At 34.2% G+C, this 19,842-nt stretch overlaps 1 protein-coding gene across 5 annotated transcripts in view; it reads left to right on the top strand.

Annotated features, from left to right (window-relative positions):
* CCSER1 (coiled-coil serine rich protein 1) overlaps positions 1 to 18,860 on the top strand; it is a 1,329,329-nt gene extending 1,310,469 nt beyond the window's left edge. For 4 of the 5 annotated variants that reach the window (XM_086704581.1, XM_086704578.1, XM_086704579.1 and 1 more), the window contains one exon: positions 12,230 to 18,860. In XM_086704581.1, the coding sequence (XP_086560707.1) occupies positions 12,230 to 12,715 (486 nt within the window). In that variant the 3' untranslated portion in view covers positions 12,716 to 18,860. The remainder of the gene's footprint in view (positions 1 to 12,229) is intronic. The other variant, XM_086704582.1, reaches the window with a different exon arrangement.
* Positions 18,861 to 19,842: the final 982 nt, after the last annotated feature.

Raw genomic sequence — 19,842 nt, 5'->3', positions numbered from 1 at the left:
TTGATAAAGAAGCAGTAAAACCATTTCTATTTGCAGAAAACATGATACTATATATAGAAAACCCTAAAGACTCCACCAAAAAACTAAAAAACTGATAAGTGAATTCAGTAAAGTTGCAGGATACAAAATTAATATACAGATATCTGTTGCAATTCTATACACTAATAACAAAGTAGCGGAAATAAATTAAGAAAACAACTCATTTCCAATTACACCAAAAATAACAAATACTTAGGAATAAACTTAACCAATGAGGGGGGGGAACTATACTCTGAAAACTAGAAGACATTAATGAAAGAAAGTGAAGACAACACAAACAAATGGAAAGGTATACCATGCCTTCAATTCTATACTCCCTTCAGAAACAAAATGCTTTATGAAATGTAAAAAGAGAATATCATCATATCTAACAAAGCTGTATCATTGAGATAAATGCAAAAGGACTATCTATCAAACCTAAGAAAAGGAACTGAAGACAAAAGAAAATACAATAAGAGGCTGGTGTGACGGGTTGATAGGTCACACCAGTTGTAATAAGGAAGTTAACATGGTTTTCATTTGTTTTTAATTAGCATCATGTGTTTTGTTTTAATTTTTTGTTTTACTTTTCTTAATAGTATATAAAATAATGTGTTTTAAAATCCATCACCTTAAATTCAATAAAATGCAGAGTATATGGCTCCAGTGAAGAAATTAGAGAAAAAAATTATAGGGAAATAAAACTCACTGTATTATAATGTTCACATTTGACTGATAAATCATTAAATTTGCCATCCATTAATCTTCTAGGAAGTTTAATAATAGATAATAAAATAGTTATTTGATAACTAAAACATCTAAAAACTAACAATTATGTGAGTATAATTTAATTTAATTCTAGTTTTGAGAAAGATGTGGCTAGGCATATGTACTGAAAATTCTCTTTGGCAGATGTGATCCCAAAGAGCTTCAGAAGGAATTAACATCAATTAGCATGTTTAGGAAATTATTTCCATCTGTGCCAGGGTAACAATATACAAATATATATGTGCCAAAGTATATTTTTGTATTTTGATTCAAGAGTATCTTTCCTATGTTTGTCTAAACATGTTCCAAAACATGTAAAATTTTATATTCTAAATGTAGAATTGGAAGAGAATTGAATGAATGTTCATTTCTTTAAGATCTAATGTTGGCAGATAATAGCACTTAAAAAATAAGTTCCTCTTGGGGACTTTTCCCTCAAATAAGAAGAGAGGAAAGAAAGAGAAGAGGAGAGGAGAGGAGAGGAGAGGAGAGGAGAGGAGAGGAGAGGAGAGGAGAGGAGAGGAGAGAAGAGAAGAAAAGAAAAAAGAGAATAAAAGAGAATAGAAAAGGTTACACCCCTTTCCCAGAGGCTGCCAATGTCCAATAACTAGTTGATGCAAGAGTATAAAGCTCCAAACCACTTGCCTAATTGAGGACAACTATGAATATAAAGAAAATCATCAATAATAATACTATAATAGTAGGGGATTTTAAAACCCTACTTATAGCAATGGATAGATTGTTTAAGCAGAAAAATCAACAAGTAAACAATTGCTTTGAGTGATACCTAGACCAGATGGATTTAACAGATATATTCAGAATATTTCATCCTAAAGCAGCAGAATGCACATTCTTCTCATGTGCACATGGAACATTCTCCGGAATTCATCACATACTGGCTCACAAATCAGGCATCCACAAGTACAAAAATTTGAGATCATACCATGCATATTTTCCTACCACAACACTATGAAATTTGAAGCCAACCACAATAAAAAATTTGGGAAAACCACAAATATATGGAGGTTAACACCCTACTAAAGAATTAATTGGTTTTTCTGGGAAATAAAGAGAAATTTTAAAAAAATACATGAAAGCAAATGAAAATGAAAACATGACACTCTAGAACCTTTGGGATTCAGCAAAGGCAGTCGTAAGAGGGAGGTATATAGCAAGACAGGCTTACCTCAAGAAGCAAGAGAAGTCTCAAATGCACAAAGTAACATTGGAGCTAAAAAAGGAACCAAAAATAAAATGATGTAAAGTATAACAACATATACCTAAAACGTGGTGGGGAGAGGAGTAAAGAATGGGCTCAAACTTAAGTGATCATAAACTCATTATAAACAGCTATATGCAGAAGATGTTATATACAAACCTAATGGTAACCACAAATCAAAAACTAGTAATAGATATGCAAAAAACAAAGAGAAAGGAATCCAAGTATATCACTAAAGAAGGCCAACTGATGGTGAGAGAAGAGAGCAAGAGAAGAAACAAATGAAAACTACAAAAAAAAAAAAACACAAAACAAGTAGCAATATGGCAAGACAAGTATACCTATCAATAATTAATGCTCCAATGAAAAGACACAGGGTGACAGAATGGATTAAAAAAACAAACAAACAAAAAACCACTTATATGCTGCCCAGAAGAGACAGACCTAAAGACACATGCAGATTGAAAGTGAGGGAATGAAGAAATGTTTAACATGCAAATGCATGTCAAAAGAAAGCAAGGGTAGCAATATTTATTTCACACAAATAGACTTTAAAACAAACATTGTCACAAGAGATAAAGAAGGACACTATATATCCATAAATGGGAAAACACAGTAAGAAGGTATAACAATGGTAAATATTTATGCCCCTAACATGAAAACATCCAAATGCATAAAATAGTAATAACAAACACGAAGAAACTAATTGATACTAATATAATAATAGTGGGAGAATTTAACACCCTACTTACATCAATCAGATCATCCAAACAGAAAACCAATAAGGCAGTGGCTTTGGATGACACAGTGGGTCAGATGGATTTAACAGATATATTCAGAACATTCCATAAAAAAATAGCACAATAAACATACTTGTCAAGCACTCATGGGACATTCTCCAGAATAGATCACATAGTAGGCCATGAAACAAGTCTCAACAGATTCAAGATTCAAAAGATTAAAGTCACACCATGTTTTTTATTTGTTTGTTTTTTTACCACAAGGCTATATGAAACTTGATATCAACCACAAGAAACTAATTTGGAAAGAGCACAAACACATGGATATTAACTAACATGCTACTAAACAATGAGTCTGTCAACCAAGAAATCAAAGGGGAAATTAAAAGACAATACATGGAGACAAATGAAAATGAAAACACAATGCTCCAAAATCTTTGGGATACAACAAAATTTGTTCTAAAAAGAGTTTAGAGCGATACAAGGCTACCTCAAGAAGCATGAAATACCTCAAATAAATGAACTAACCTTACACCTAAATAAGCTACAAAACAATAAGAAACCCCTAAACCAGCAGAAGGGAGGAAACAAAGATTAGAGAAGAAATAAATGATATAGAAACTAAACAAAAAAACGAAAGAAAGAAAGAGAGAGAAAGAGAGAAAACAAGAGAAACAAAGACAGAAAGAAAGAAAGAAAGAAAGAAAGAAAGAAAGAAAGAAAGAAAGAAAGAAAACAACCCAATAGAACAAACTGATTAAGCCAGGAGATGTTTCTTTGAAAAGAATAAAACTGATAAACTTCTAGCCAGACTCATTAAAAATAGAGAGAGAACACTCAAACAAAATCAGAAATGCAAGAGCAGAAATAACAACCAATAGCACAGAGATACAAAGGATTATAAGAGAATATTATTAAATTATATACTAACAAATTGGACAACCTAGAAGAAATGGATAAATTCTTAGAAACATACAACATACCAAAACTGAGGCAGTAAGAAATAGAAACTTTGAGCAGACTGATTACCAGCAATGAAATTGAATCAGTAATCAAAAAACTTCCAACAAACAAAAATCCAGGAGCAGGTATCTTCACAGGCCAATTCTTCCAAATATTTAAGGAAGAGTTGACACCTAGTCTTCTCATTTTTTTTTCCCAAAAAGCAGAAGAGAGAGCAAAATATCTGAATTCATTACATGAGGCCAGCATTACACTGATACCAAAACCAGATAAAGACCACACAAAAAACAGAGAACTACAGGCAAATATCTCTCATGGACATAAATGCAAAAATACTCAACAAAATATTTTCAAACTGAATCCAACAATATATTTAAAAAAATCATTCACCATGATCAAGTGGAATTTTTTATTGGGATATAGAGTGGTTCCATATTTGCAAATCCATCAATGTATACATCACATCAATGAAAAAAATATGATCATTTCAGTAGATGGAGAAAAAGCATTTGACAAAGTACAACATCCATTCATGGTAAAAACCCTCACCAAAGAAGGTTTACAGGAACATATCTCAACGTAACAAAGGCCATGTATGAAAAACCCACAGCTAACATTAAACTCAATGGGGACAAACTGAGAACTTTTCTTCTGAGATCATGAACAAGACAAGAATGTTCACTCTCACTACTTTTATGCAACATAGTACTAGAAGTCCTAGATTTAGCAATCAGACAACAAAAAGAAATAAAAGGTGTCCAAATTGGTAAGAGAGAGGTAAAACTTTCACTATTTGCTGATCATATGATACTCTATATACAAAACCTGAGAAGATTACACCAAAAACAACTAGAACTGATAAGTGAATTCACTGAGTTCACATGACACAAAATCATTGTACAGAAATCTGTTGCATTTCTATACAGTAATAATGAAGCAGCAGAAAGAGAAATTAAGAAAATAATCCCATTTACAATTGCAGCAAAAAAAAATAATAAAATACATAGAAATAAACTTAACCAAGGAGGTGAAATACCTATACTCTGAGAAGTATAAAACATCAATGAAAGAAATTGAGGATGGCACAAATGGAAAGATATTCTGTGCTTACAGACTGGAAGAACAAGTATTGTTAAAATGTCTAATAATATATACTACGCAAAGCAATCCATAGATTTAATGCAATCCCTATGAAAACACCAATAGTATTTTTCACAGAAGTAGAACAAACCACTCTAAAATTTGAATGAACCACAAAAGAACCAAATATCCAAAGCAATTTTGAAAAAGAAAAACAAAACTGGAGGTATCACAATTCTAGATGTCAAGTTATACTACAAAGCTGTAGTAATCAAAACAGTATGGTACTGCCACAACACACATAGATCAATGGAACAGAATTGAAAGCCCTGAAATTCACAGATCATTGTATGGTCAATTAATCTTCAACATGGGAAGTAAGCATATGCAGTGTGTAAAAGGCACTCTTCAACAAATGGTGGTGTGAAAACCAGACAGCTACATGCAAAGGAATGAAACTGGACCACTATCTAATGCCATACACAAAAATAAGCTCAAAATGGATTGAAGACCTAAATGTGAGACCTGAAACCATAAAAATCCTAAAAGAGATTAGACGCAGTAATTCCTCTGGATATCTATTGTAACAGCTTCTTTCTGGATAGGTCTTCTGAGGCAAAGGAAACAAAAGCAAAAATAAACTATAGGAACTACATAAAATTAAAAAGATTCTGCACAGCAGAAGGAAACAACAAACAAAACTAAAAGGCAACCTAGTGAATAGGATAGATCCAACAAAGGATTAGTATCCAAAATATATAAAGAACTTCTACAAGTCTTCTACAACACCCCTAAAATTAAATAATCCCCCCAAAATAATCCAAATAAAAAAATAAAAAATCCAAAAAATAAAAAAAATAATCCAGAAGACATGACAGACATTTCTCTAAAGAAGACATACAAATGGCCAACAAACACATGAAAAGATGCTCAACATTTCTCAACATCAGGGAAATGCAAATCAAAACTACAAGATATCACCTTATACTTGTCAGCATAACTAAAATTAAAAACACAAGAAACAACAGGTGTTGGCAAGGATGTGAAGAAAAAGGAACTATCTTGCACTGTTTTTGGGAATGCAGACTGGTACAGCCACTTTGGAAGACAGTATGGAGGGTCCTCAAAAATTAAAAAAAAAAAAAAAAAAAAAAGAACTACCCTATGATCCAGTAATTGCACTACTGGGTATTTACTGAAATACTAACTTACTGAAAACACTAATTAAAGAGATAAATGCATTCCTATGTTTATTGCATTATTTATAATAGTCTAATTATGGAAGCAACCCAAGTATTAATCCATAGATAAATAAAGATGTGGTATAGATTTAGAGTATTATCCAGTCGTTAAAGGGAATGAAATCCTGCCATTTACAACAGCATAGATGGATCTAGAGAGTTTAATGCTAAGCACAATAAGCTAATCAGAGGAAGAAAAATTCCATATGATTTCATTTATATGTGGATTTTAAGAAAGAAAGCAAAGGAGGGGCACCTAGGTGGCTTGGTTGGTTAGGCGTCTGACTTCTGCTCAGGTCATGATCTCACAGTCTGTGAGTTCGAGCCCCACGTCAGGCTCTGTGCTGACCGCTCAGAGCCTGGAGCCTGTTTCAGATTCTGTGTCTCCCTCTCTCTCTGCCCCTCCCCTGTTCATGCTGTGTCTCTCTCTGTCTCAAAAATAAATAAACGTTAAAAAAAAAAAAAAAAAGAAAGAAAGCAAAGGAAAAAAGAAAGAAAAAGAAAAAAATGCAGACTTTTAGCTACAGGGTACTAACAGTGGGTTACCTAAGGGGAGATACGTGGGGAGATGGGTGAAATAGGTGAAGCGGATTAAGAGTATACATATCTTGGTTAGCACTGAGTAATATATGGAACGTTGAATTATTGTATTTTTTTAATGTTTATTTTTGAGAGACAGAACAAGAGAGAGAGAGAGACGAGAGAGAGAGAGTGCATACATGCACAAGTGGGGGGAAGGCAGGGTGAAGGAGAGACAGAATCCCAAGCAGGCTCTTGATCGCAGGGCTCAAACTCAAGAGCCACAAGATCATGACCTGAGCTAAGATCAAGAGGTGGACACTTGACTGCACCACTGAGGCACTGCTGAATCATTGTATTGTACATCTGCAACTAATATAACCTTGTATATTAACTATACTGAAATTAAAGAAAAAAATAAAGGTAAGAAAGTTAAAATCACAGTTTACTACAAACCTGAAGAAGTATTTTTTAAATGTTTATTTTTGAGAGAGAGAGAGAGAGAGAATGAGTGGGGGAGGGGCAGAGAGAGAGGGAGACACAGAATCGGAAGCAGGCTCCAGGCTCTGAGTTGTCAGCACAGAGCCTGACACGGGGCACAAACTCACCAACTGCAAGATCGTGACCTGAGCTGAAGTCAGACGCTTAACCAACTGAGCAACCCAGGCGCCCCTGAAGACAGTATTTAAAAAGAAAGAAAGAGAAAAGGAATGTTTAGCAAAATATCTCAATTTGAAATCACGGAGTATAAGGACAGCCTGAAGATATCCCCTAACATGCTCTAGTTTTATGGAAAATTGGGGAGATTCATCTCATTAATGATAACCTTCAAGCATGAGTTTAAGTTACAGTATTGTTCTGTATGTATTTTAGCAAATTTTAGTAAGTTGTGATACATTTTAGAAATATGTGGAAATACTGGGAGGCCAGTAACTGGTGTTAAATCAAGCAGACTGTCTATCCCACACTATCTGCAGGGATACAAACTCACTGTACTTCCATTTTCCAGTCAATATACATCCATACCTTGTTTCATTGCACTTCACATTTTTTACAGATTGAAGCTTTGTGCTGCACGAGCCATTCCATGAGCACCATTCTTCCAACATCATTTGCTCACTTTCTGTCTCTGTGTCACATTTTTGTAATCTTGCAATATTTTAAAATAGTCATTGTTTTTATATTTGTCCTAGTCCTCTATGATTAGTATTGTATTTTTAGGATGCCACAAACTGCACTTCTATAAGATGGGAAATGATAAATGTTGTGTGTGTTCTGACTGTTTTGCCAACCAGCCACTCCCTCAACTCTCTCCCCCTGTCCTTGAGCCTCCCTATTCCCTGGGACACAACAGTATTGAAATTATGACAATTAGTAACACTACAGTGGCCTCCAAGTGGCCAAGGTAAAGAAAGAGTTGCACATCTCTCAACTTATATCAAAATCTAGAAATGACTAAGCTTAGTGAAGAGGACACATGGAAAGCCAAGAGAGCCTGACTGCACAGTCTCTTGCCAAACAGCCGAATTGTGACTGTAAAGGAAAACTTCTTGAGGGAAATTAAATGCACCTGGGTGGCTCAGTCGGTTTAGTGCCCAACTCTTGATTTCTGCTCAGGTCATGATCCTGAGGTCTGTGTCCAGCTGGTCCTGAACGTGGAGCCTGCTTAAAATTCTCTCTCTCCCTCTGCCCCTCTTCCCCCACTCTGCATGCTCTAAAATAAAAAATAATAATAATAAATAAAAGCGCTACACCAGTAACCACATGAATGATTAAAAAAAGTGAAATAAACTTATTGCTTATATGGAGAAAGCTTTAGTGGTCTGAGATGAAGATCAAGCCAGCTACAACATTCCCTTAAGCCACAGCCTAATACCCAGCAAGGCCCCAACTTTCTTCAATTCTATGAAGGCTGAGAGGTAAGGAAGCTGAAGAAGAAAAGTATGAAATTACAAGAGTCTGGTTCATGAGGTTTAAGGAAAGAAACCATTTCTATAATATCAAAGTGCAAGGTGAGGCAGCAAGTGCTGACTTAGAAGTTCTAGCAAGTTATCTAGAAGATCTAGCTCAGATAATGAGTGAAGGTAGCTTTACCAAACAACAGACTTTCAATGTAGTCAAACAGTCTTCTATTGAAAGAAGATGCCATCTAGGATTTTCAGTGCAAGCGAGGAGAAGTCGATCCCTGGCTTCAAACCTTCAAAGGACAGGCTGACTCTCTTATTAGGGGCTAATGCAGCTGGTGACTTCAAGTTGAAGCCAGTGCTCTGTTACCATTCTGAAAATCCTAGTAACTTTAAAACTTATATGAAATATAGTCTGCCTGTGCTCTATAAGTGGAACAACAAAGCTTGGATGATAGTACATCTGTCTACAGCATGGCTTAGTGAATATTTTAAGCCCACTGTTGAGACCTAGAGTCAGAAAAAAAAGATTCCTTTTGAAATAACTATTGACAATGCAACTGGTCATTCAAGAGCTCTGTTGGAGATATGCAACAACGGGATTGATGTTTTTATACCTGCTAACACAACATCCATTTTGCAGCCCATGGATCAAGGAGTCATTTCAACTTTCAAGTCTCATTATTTAAGAAATACATCTTGTAAAGCTATAGCTGCTGCTATAAATAGTGATTCCTCTGATGGATCTTGGCATATCCACTGAAAACCATTCCAAAAGTCTTTAAGAATATTCATGGTTCATGGGAAGAGGTAAAAAGTCAACATTAACAGGAGTTTTCAAGAAGTTGATTCCAACTCTCATGGATGACTGAGGGCTTCAAGACTTGAGTGAAGGACATAAGTGCAGATGTGGTGGAAATAGCAAGAGAGCTAGAATCAGAATTGGAGACTGAATGTGACTGAATTGCTGAAATCGCATGATAAAACTTTAATGTATGAAGAGTTGCTTCTTATGGATGAGCAAAGAAAGCAGTTTCTTGAGATAGAAACTACTTCTGGTGAAGATGCTATGAAACTGTTATAATGACAGCATAGGATATAGAATATTACATAAACTTAGTTGACAAAGCAGCAGCAGGATTTTAGAGAATTGACTCCAATTTTGAAACAAGTTCTGTGAGTAAAATGCTATGAAACAACATGGTATGGAGAAATAATTTGTGAAACGAAGAGTCTATCAGTGCAACAAACTTCATTGTCTTATTTTAAGAAGTGGCTGGTCACTCCAACCTTGAGCAACAACCACCCTAAGTCAGCAGCCAGCAATGTCAGAGCAAGACCTTCCACCACCAAAAAAAAAAAAAAAAAAAAAATCCACTCCCTGAAAGCTTAGAAGACGGTTAGAATTTTTTAGCAATAAAATATTTTCAGTGAATATATATACATTGTTTTTTTAGACAGAATGCTATTACATACTTAATAGACTATTGTGTACCATTATTTTGTATGCACTGGGAACTAAAAGAAATCATTTGACTTGTTTATTGTGATATTAGCTTTATTGCAGTGGTCTGGAATTAAACCTGCAGCATCTCCAAGGTATGCCTGTAATAGGGATAATAAAAGCTACCTCAAAAGACTCTTGTGACAATTAAATATGTAAGAGTACTAGAATAATGCTTGGAATATAATATATACTCACTAAGCATTATCTCAAGCAGATAAACTTTATTCAGCATTTCTTAAATGCTTAATATGTGCCAGAGAATTGAGTTAGGAAGATAGGGTGTATGTAAGAAAAGTGGATGACTTGAGGTTGCATTTTTGCAGCACATCAGCAAGAACTTGATTTAAAGGGACATGAGGAAAAGAGAAAGCAAAGGTAATTTTCAGGTGTTGGCTTGATAGTGGCACAATTTATTGAGAATGAGGGCATTTGGGGAAGAATAGTTTTCAGAATCAAGTTTGATTTGGTTTTATGTCAAATATATTTAATTAATCAAAGTGATGACAGCTGGATAAGCAAATTGGGACTCAATACAGAGATCACTTTTGGAGAAATGGTTTTCTAGGGATCAATGAAATGATAAGTATTTAAAATAACACCATCTAGATGGCAAATATGAAGAAATTTTCATTGGCTTCCTCAGCGCCTTGTGCACCATCCTACTGCGTTACTCTACACTCTTCTCTTTCCTCCTTCTATATAATACAATACATCTATCACTTTTTGCCTCTGAAGCTGTAAACCAGCTCGTCAATTTCTATCTTGGCTTATGTTTCTAAACCAAGCCAGGGCTCTCTTCAAAAGGATTTCTGGTGCCAGCTTATAATCTTTGCTTCCTCTGTACCATGAGTCAATGAGCTATGCCTTGTTTCTTTATTTTTTTAAGTTTGTTTATTTTGAGAGAGATAGAGGCATCACACGTGGGGAAGGGGCAGAGACAGAGGGAGAGCAGGCTCTGCGTTGCCAAGGCAGAGCCCCATGCGGGTCTTGAATCCACAAACAGCAAGATTGTGACCTGAGCTGAGACCAAGAGTCAAAAGCTTACTGACTGAGCCACCCAGGAGCCCCTATGCTTTGTTTCTATCATTATAATACAAAGTTCTTGTGAGGAAGAAGATAGTATATACTCATTGGCCAGATTTTTTCTGATTAACAAAGTACAACCAAAAGTCTAAGTTAAACCCCTGCTGAAATTTTTTCTAAGTGTTCTGTTGTTCTCCTTAGGTCATTGTAGTGACTTCGTTTTTGGTTCCTTAATTTTCTAGGTTACCACTTTGCTGATACAAATCGTGATACTGGTAGTTCTAAAACTCTCTTAGGATATACTTAAAAATTTTACATTCAACAAAAATGATTAGCCTCATTTAGGAGTGTGTATTACTTAGTAAAGTAATCTGAATCCTCAGATAAAACTATAGAATTCAAATTTAGGAAATTAAACAAATTTCAAAAGGCCTTTTAGTTCAACACTAAAAAGAAATAAGCTATCAAGCCATGAAAAGACATGAGGGAAATTTAGATACATGTTGCTAAGTGAAATAAGCCAACCTGAAAAGACTACATACATACTGTATAATTGCAACTATACAGCATAGTGGAAAAGGCAAAGCTATGGAGACAATAAAAAGATCAGTGGTTCCCAGGGTTCAGGGGAGAAGTAAGAGATTATTAGGCAGAGCACATAGGATTTTTAGGCGGTGAAAGTAGTCTGTATGATATTTTAATAGGTAAGTGTCATTATAAATTTGTTCAAACCTATAGAATGTGCAGCTCATAGAGTGAACCCTAAGGTAAACTATGGACTTGTATTAATTATGTGTCACTGTAGTTTTATCATTGGTGAAAAAAAAAATGTACCATTCTGGTGACTGATGTTGATAATGGGGGAGATTATGATTGTGTGGAGCAGGGGGTATAAGAGAAATCTCTGTACTTTCCTCTCAATATTGTTGTAAAACTAAACTGCTCCAAAAAAAAAAAAACTATTTTAAAAAATGTCTTTTATAGTAAATTATCCATTTAACCACAATTTGTAGCAGTACTGCACTGGGAAGTTTAATCTCATGAAATATATATATACACATATATGTGTGTGTGTATATATAAATATATATATATATATATATATATATATATATATATATATATATATGTATTAAGTCTTGTTGAAAATTTAGAGTTTTGTACACAAATGTGAAAATACCACTCTGTATTCGATGTATGCTATGAATGTATTTTTTAAAGACATCTTTTCCTTTCTGTGTCTTTAGGCTACATATCGAAATCGAATTGTGAGCCAAAGTCTCAGCACAAGGGACAGAAAAGCAATGCATACTCCCACCGAGGACCGTTTTAGATACACAGCAGCTGACCAGACAAGCCCCTACAAAAGTAAGACCTGTCAACTATCAAGTCTATGTTTAAGTAATTTTTTGAAGGACAAGGAACTAGTGGAAGTTATCAAACACTCAAGAGGAACTTATGAAACCCTCACATCAGAGGTCACCCAGAATTTACGGGCCACTGGAGGGCAAAACTCTCTGAAGCCAACAGCTAAGACCGAAGGGCCCTCTGCCTTCTCAGAGAAACCAAAGGACCCAGCTGTTGTGGCCCGACAGCATTCAACATTCACAGGAAGGTTTGGACAACCACCCAGAGGGCCAATCTCTTTACACATGTACAGCAGGAAGAATGTTTTTCTCCATCACAATTTACACACCACGGAGCTGCAAACTCTAGGCCAGCAGGATGGGTAATTAAATCACCCTGTTCCCGTCTCTGGGTAGGGTAAGGATGGTTAGTGTTTCTCGTGCATAGCTCACATTTAAATTGTCACATTCTTACTACTTTTTTATTTTTAGTTATAAACAGAATTGTGCACTTTTTTTTTTTTTTTTTAGAATGAAGGTTCAGGCATGTTAATTGAATTAGGTTTAATAGCATTGAAGACATATATATATATATGTGTATTTATATATAAACATATATATATAAACACACACATATATATATACATATATATATATAATAAATGGGACCATCTTGTTGGTTTATATAGTCCATAATTTATCTTTATCAGTCACTTATCTGCATTGACATTTCAGAAGGTAATATCAAATAGCACTCTGTTCACTTAATGGTGTTACTGTGAAAATAGATGTGAGGAATAAATAGGTAAAGGAACTGTAAAGAATTTTAAATTACATAGTTAATAGAAGGAGAAGAAAAGAGGGATTTTAAAGTCTTATATTTGATGTGTATTTATTTCAAGAATGAAGCTTGCTTGCATGTAACCTAGAGACACATTTGTCTCTCTATTACATACATTCAAGCTTATCTTGCCATACTATTAAGGGGGAAATGGCTATTTCTTTTATCCTCTAAATGTTTAGTTCATACTGGTTCACAAAGGATTTCAGACTGAGTAATTGCTATCCAAATAGAGAATGACAGCTCTGATCTTTGAAAAATTTTTGCTTCCCATTTTGCTATAGATGTTGAAATAGTATGATATAACACAGTGAGGTGGTAAAGTTGACTGAATTTTGTCAAATGATGCATAAAGCGTGACATGCTGTACTCTTTGAGTCACTGTCATGGCAGTATCAGTGTATTTTTTAAAATATGAAGGATGGAACATTCTAAGAAAACCATTTTATTTCACTTTCTTTGTATTTTTTTTAACATTTTCACTTATTTTTATGTATGTCCAGTTTTGCCCATTGTATATCAATGACTCTACATGATGAGTTGAGGAACAGAAAGTCAGTTTCTTGGTAGCCCAGTATACACTATTCTGACAATTCAGTCATCTAGATTTAGAAGAAGTAAAATATATGTCAACTTTGGCAATTTGATCTTAGAAATAAATCTCTAACAGAAATATTTAAAACTCATTTGACAGGAAACACTTTTCTTTAACAAATGAGGCCTGATATGTTTTATACTTAAGTGCACATGAGATAGATCAATAAATCTAAACAATTCCTTTATGTTTCATTAATCACAGAGCTGTATGCAGCTATAGAAATAAATAAGTAAATAAATAAATTAAATAAATAGATTTAAAACAGTAAGAATCAGGGCTGCAATTTTCTTGTACAAAGATAAAAGCTAGTAAGTTTATCCACATTAGGCATAGTCCATGCAAATTGACGTTGTCATACGTACTGCATGATCTGTTTCCCTTGCATTCTTTGGAAGATAGAATCCATCAGCATGTACAAATGAAATGAATAAAGGGAAATTAAGATAGCAGTTTTAGCATGGCATCTGACTAATCTGCTTAAATCGAAGCTGTGTATGAAATGCATCTCTTAATACAAAAATGGGTTTGAGCTCAATACTTTGGGGAAAAGCCACTACATTTCCCCCAGCTTTAATGATTAAACTTTGATAATTTTTTACACTTTGATTTAAATTGGTAAGAGTAAAGAGTCTAGTGGAAATGTTATACTTTTAATTATGATTTTTCCAAAGGAAGGTACATGTGCATCAAGTCAAATGTTTGCCAAACGTTTTGTTTCTTTGTGTGTTTGTAATTCTGCCAAGAAAACAATACACACAGAAATTTGCTTGGCTTAATGAGACTGCTATCTAAAACTCCCCCCATACTTCAGATGCTTAATATTCAAGCAGATATACATTCAGGGCTGGGCAATATTTAAGAAATGATAAAAATTATGATTATTAATTGTGGAACTCAGCCTCATTTCTCCTGAATGTTCGTGTGTCGCTAGAGTATTTGAAGTCTGTAAATAAATTAGCACGATAAAATAATCAAGGATTTTTTCCCAGGATATGGAAGAACTATGTATCACAAATAATGTTTTTGATTTGGACTTTTGGAGTTTATAGTTTTGTTTTCTTGAAAGATAGACTTTTGAATTATGCTTTGTAAAAAATAGTCTATTTAAGAAAATCTGTCATTTAATAGACATTTTAAGAGATGTTTTAAACACTAGTATTTTCTTGAAAAATCTTTTTTAAAGCTGAAACATTCAAAAAGAAAACCTGGATTCAACAGTTCAATTTTAAAAGGAGGGGTATTTTTTGGAAATATCATCTTAAAGCTGTTTTGTATCAGTATTTTCAGCATTGTTATAATATTATTTGTAATACTAAGTGTAACTCAGGCCTGGAGAAGGTATAAGCCCACTATGCTAATGTACATCAGTAACTGTAAAACAGGGGTCCTTTGTAAGTTCCTCTTGTGTATATATAGTAACTCGTAACAATGGCGTGTGGGCATTCTTTCAGCAAACTGATTTCTTTGTACTAAAATCTCTAGTTTTCTAAGGCAGTTCCATGTATAAAAATGATTTATACATTTCTCCAAGGCGGTACATATCCAAAGACATGACACCAGGGGGAAAAAGTGCTTGTTTTTCTGATGGAAGCAGTTGTCTTTTCTTTCCCTTCCTCTTTCTTCTGTGCATGTGTGTGTGTAGCTAAGCCTAAGCAATCCTGTAAAACTTCTGCTGCAAATTGTCTCTTCTGAATTTAGAATGTGTTTCAAAGGACAGTTAAGAAGAGATCTTCCTTGAGGAAAAGCTGTTTCCACCTGAAATAAACTGTTCCCATTTTTGTAATTGTTGAAACATGCAACTCTTTCTATGAACTCAGTGATTTTTTTTTTGAATAATTTTATATGCTAACAGAGTCATAGCAAAATTGTGGATTATCTCTCCAACTATTTTTGCTTCTTTGGAGCACCGTAGTCTTTGTGCAAATGACACCATAAAACTGTAGCTGCAATGCTAAAGGTATGAATCCACCAGTATCAATATGCTCAGGGTAAGAACCTAGAGCCACACATTATTCAACTTGTTTTTGTCACTTAAGGATTGACTTATAAATAAAATAGCAAGCCTCTAGTCAACATTAAACATTTGTAGACATGTCCATACTACCTAATTTAAAACGCTTACAAATTTTCATGATTATGCTGGGTTTGTAATCTGTATTTTCCAAGGTTTAATCCTAGCCTGTTGTCATTACTTCCTGGGTGTTACTGAATTCGAAAGAATTCATTGAATTCAAGGGAAATTTCACCTTTAAAATTTCTTACTTATGTGTGTTTAATAGAGACACTACCTCCCCCCCACCCCCGAGGTTGATAGTTTTAAATTATCATGTATTGAAGGACTACATCCCCAAGACAAATAACTGCATTCCACTGGTCCTCCCAAGAACTTTCTTACTAACTTACCTGGTGATGGAACAGTAACAGCAATTTATTGAATGGCAAGTAGTATTTCTCCACATTCATCATCACCTTACCCATTATCAAAAAATATTAACCCATTACAGTGAGTAACTTGGCATACCGAGTATAATCTTTTAATTATAATCTAATAATCTCAATTTTGTCCCACACTTTCACTTTCAGAATTGTACATTTTGCATATCTAGAGAACTAGGAAGCACTTCAAAGCAGCCCTTACAACTTCATGTGGTTCAAAGTAGAAAAAGAAAGAGGAATATCTAAAAGTGCTGTCTGTAATTGCCATCCATGTGACTAAATCACATCCCCCAAGGTGGAGGCTTTTCCCTGGGTGATACATCTGTTTAAATGCAGTACCAATTCATTTATACCAAGAGTTTAATTGCATTCTGGGAGTTGACTCTAGGCATTATCAACAGGTCTTTTATATTTTTGTTTGTTTTCTTGTGTGTTTAGTATAAGAAACAGGTAATCGTTCATTAGGTATTCTTTGGAAATTTATACCTCCTGGAATTTAAACTTTTTTCGTATCTTGTTCATTTTCCATGAGCTAACTTTGTCATGCCAACTCTAGGCTATATCTCCACACATGGCAGGGATCACAGAAAATATAAGCTGTTTGGGGTCTTATACAAAGCTAAATTACAATATGGCAGAAGAGCAAACAGCCAACTATCAACCAACCAAAGAAGCCTGCTCCTCTAACATACATCATCACCAAATTTTTTATTTTTCAAATCTTAAGCTGTGCCAAGTTCTTTCACCAACAGTCAGAACCACAAACATATTGATAATCTATTTACAATAAATTTGATCTTGCTCAGAACCCAGCTGCAGTTCCGCGTAGAATAGGCTGAAAACAAAACTCAAAGATACACCTTCCAGTTGGTTACATATGGAAAAGAAGGCAGGATACCCTATTTTAAGACCTGGAGCATTTCCCACAAATTTGTGACACAACTAAAAATTCCTAATACAGAGTGGGTTTTCTGACCTGAATAAATGATCTAGAATGTGGAATATCATGGTTCTTTCTAGGGAAGTTTCAGTTCAGTCCCTTTAACTTTACCAGTTTAATCTACCAAACATACTTTTTCTTCCTGAACATAAAATTCAAGAAAAGGAGCTTCTACATCTTACCATCCTTTCCAAACATTACCTCATTGTTTTGTAAGCTCAGGTTATATAACAAAAGACTATAGACTGGGTGGCTAAAACAACAGACATTTCCCATAGTTCTGGAAGCTGGCAAGTCTAACATCAAACTGCTAGCAGTTTCAGTTACTGCCTTGCAGACAACTGTGTCGTTCTTGCTATGTCCTCCTCTTTCAAGGTCACTAATCCCATCTCATGGCTCCACCATCATCTAAACCTAATTATTTTCCTTCCAATACCATCACATTGCGATTAAGGTTTCAAAATATGGCTTTTGGGGGTACAAAAAAAAACCCATTCCATAGCATTAATTTTCAGTTTACAACAACCTAGTGAGGTTGCTATTGTTTTACCCATGTCATAGATGAGATCAAAAAAGGTAGGTAATTTCCCCAGTACATACAACATGCATGTTTTACTGGATTCCATAACCCTTGATCTTTCCATTTATACTGTGCTTACCTCTAGAGCAGACTCCTTCCCCAGGAAGCAGAGTGATTCAAGCAAATAAGCCCTCAATCTCCTTTAGTCTGAAAATTCTCTTCATATTGCTAGGGAAGAAAATCTGAGCAATGATCTATTTTAGCAAAAAAAAAAAAAAAAAAAAAAGCTACTCATTTGGAAGCATTTTTATAAGTTATTGATGTTTAAATCAATAAATATAGAATCCTGAGAGGAAAGCACTTACTGTATTTAAAGTTTACCTCCTAGAAAATCTGACATCCTAAATTTCTTTTCTTGAAGGCAATTGGAAAAAATACTGACATAATTTTATGTTGTATAGTTTTGAAAATAGAGGGCCAATGAAGTATCTAACATAAGCAAAACATACGGTAGATGAAAAATAATGTAGTTTTCAGATTATCTTATTTCTTTCCATAATTTTCTGAGGACATTGATACAGATATCATTGAATTCAATACTTTTGTGTTCTTTATAAACATCTAAATAACAAGATCTTTACAAATTAGTCTGGATATTTCCACATAGGGACAAAAATTACAGCTGATTAAAAGTTTCTTAAATATTTGGAAGGAGTTGAAATAAAATGGGAAATGCAAATTTATTCATCCTGAATTTTTAAATAAAAATACATTTTATAATTAATCATATATACCTAAATTTCTGAATAAAATATAATCTATCATTAATCATCTCTTCCAAAATCTTGTTTTCAAGAATCCAAAAGAATTTGAATATTAACTAGACCCTATATTTAGAGGGAAAAAATGTATTCTAATGTACATGGGCCTGAGTTTAACAACATAACCATATTTTCTATTCTCTAAAAATTTAGTAAAATAATAAATAGCAAATTACTCTGGAAATTATAATTTTTAGTAATATTGAATGCCATAGTATAATTTCTTTTGTGGCTCTTGATTTCCCAATAAGAGAATGTGATTAATGGAAATTTCACCATTTGACTACTATTCAGAGAAAAAATTGATGCACTTAAGCATGGTGATTAGAAAAATATGCATAATTCCTGTGCAAAATAAAATTTAAAACAACAAGTATGTTGTGTGGTACCTGACTACTTTCATCATAACATTAATTTGTTCTGAATCTGTCTTGGTGATAGATTGGTTTACACATGTGTTCACACTATGCATAAAGCAATGTGATTTCTAGATTCTTGAAAGCTGTGTTGACTGGGAAGAGGCAAATCGGCCACTTATTTCATCAGCCAATTGACATGATTTCAATTTACACTTTCTTTGCCACTGAGCTTTTCTTAGTTTCTCATATACAGTAATAATATGCACTATTCCAGGGACCATTGTGATGCTATCATTTCATTTCCATGTCTATGTGGAATCTTTTCATTCTGCTTATACTCCTCTCCATTTTTTACAACTGGTCACAACTCAAAATATATCTTACTATGTTTTGACTTTATAATTTACAAAACTTTGTTTTATCAATTCTATGTGTTTTTTAACAAGACAAAAAATTCAAAATCTTCTAAATTCTGTCTCTCTCTCTCTCTCTCTCTCTCTCTCTCACACACACACACACACACACACACACACACACACACTCACATTTCTAAAATGGCTGGAAGATGGATGATTCAGATCATTTGAAACAGTGCATGAGTATGGATCCATTTGGCATCCATACCAGCCAATAGGAAAGAACACGCACTAAAGATTCTGTGGCGATGCCTTGAAAGCTTACCCTAAGGTTATATATTTAAACTTATCAGGTGTTCTCTGCAGCCTCACCACTTCAGAGTAACTGGTGCTCCTCTGTTTTATGCTTTTATATAATGTGATTTCAAAAAGCTGAAATGAAACAACTAGATATATTTTATCATCTATGTGTAATATGACCTTATGGTTTAAGACTCAATCCATTTTCCTGACCACAGGAAGGGTTTTTCTTTGATTCTGCACTCTATTTTCTATAAAAAATGTCAAGACGCACTATATTGATTATTACTTTTTATTAAATTACTGAAGGCATTAAATTTTAGAAGTTATTTTGAAGACTTTA

This window comes from Puma concolor, chromosome B1 (assembly GCF_028749965.1).
Source record: "Puma concolor isolate L17-30 chromosome B1, mPumCon1.1.hap2, whole genome shotgun sequence".
Lineage (NCBI taxonomy): Eukaryota > Metazoa > Chordata > Mammalia > Carnivora > Felidae > Puma > Puma concolor.
Note: the sequence above shows the minus strand (reverse complement) of the source record. Positions and strands in the feature narration are given on the sequence as shown.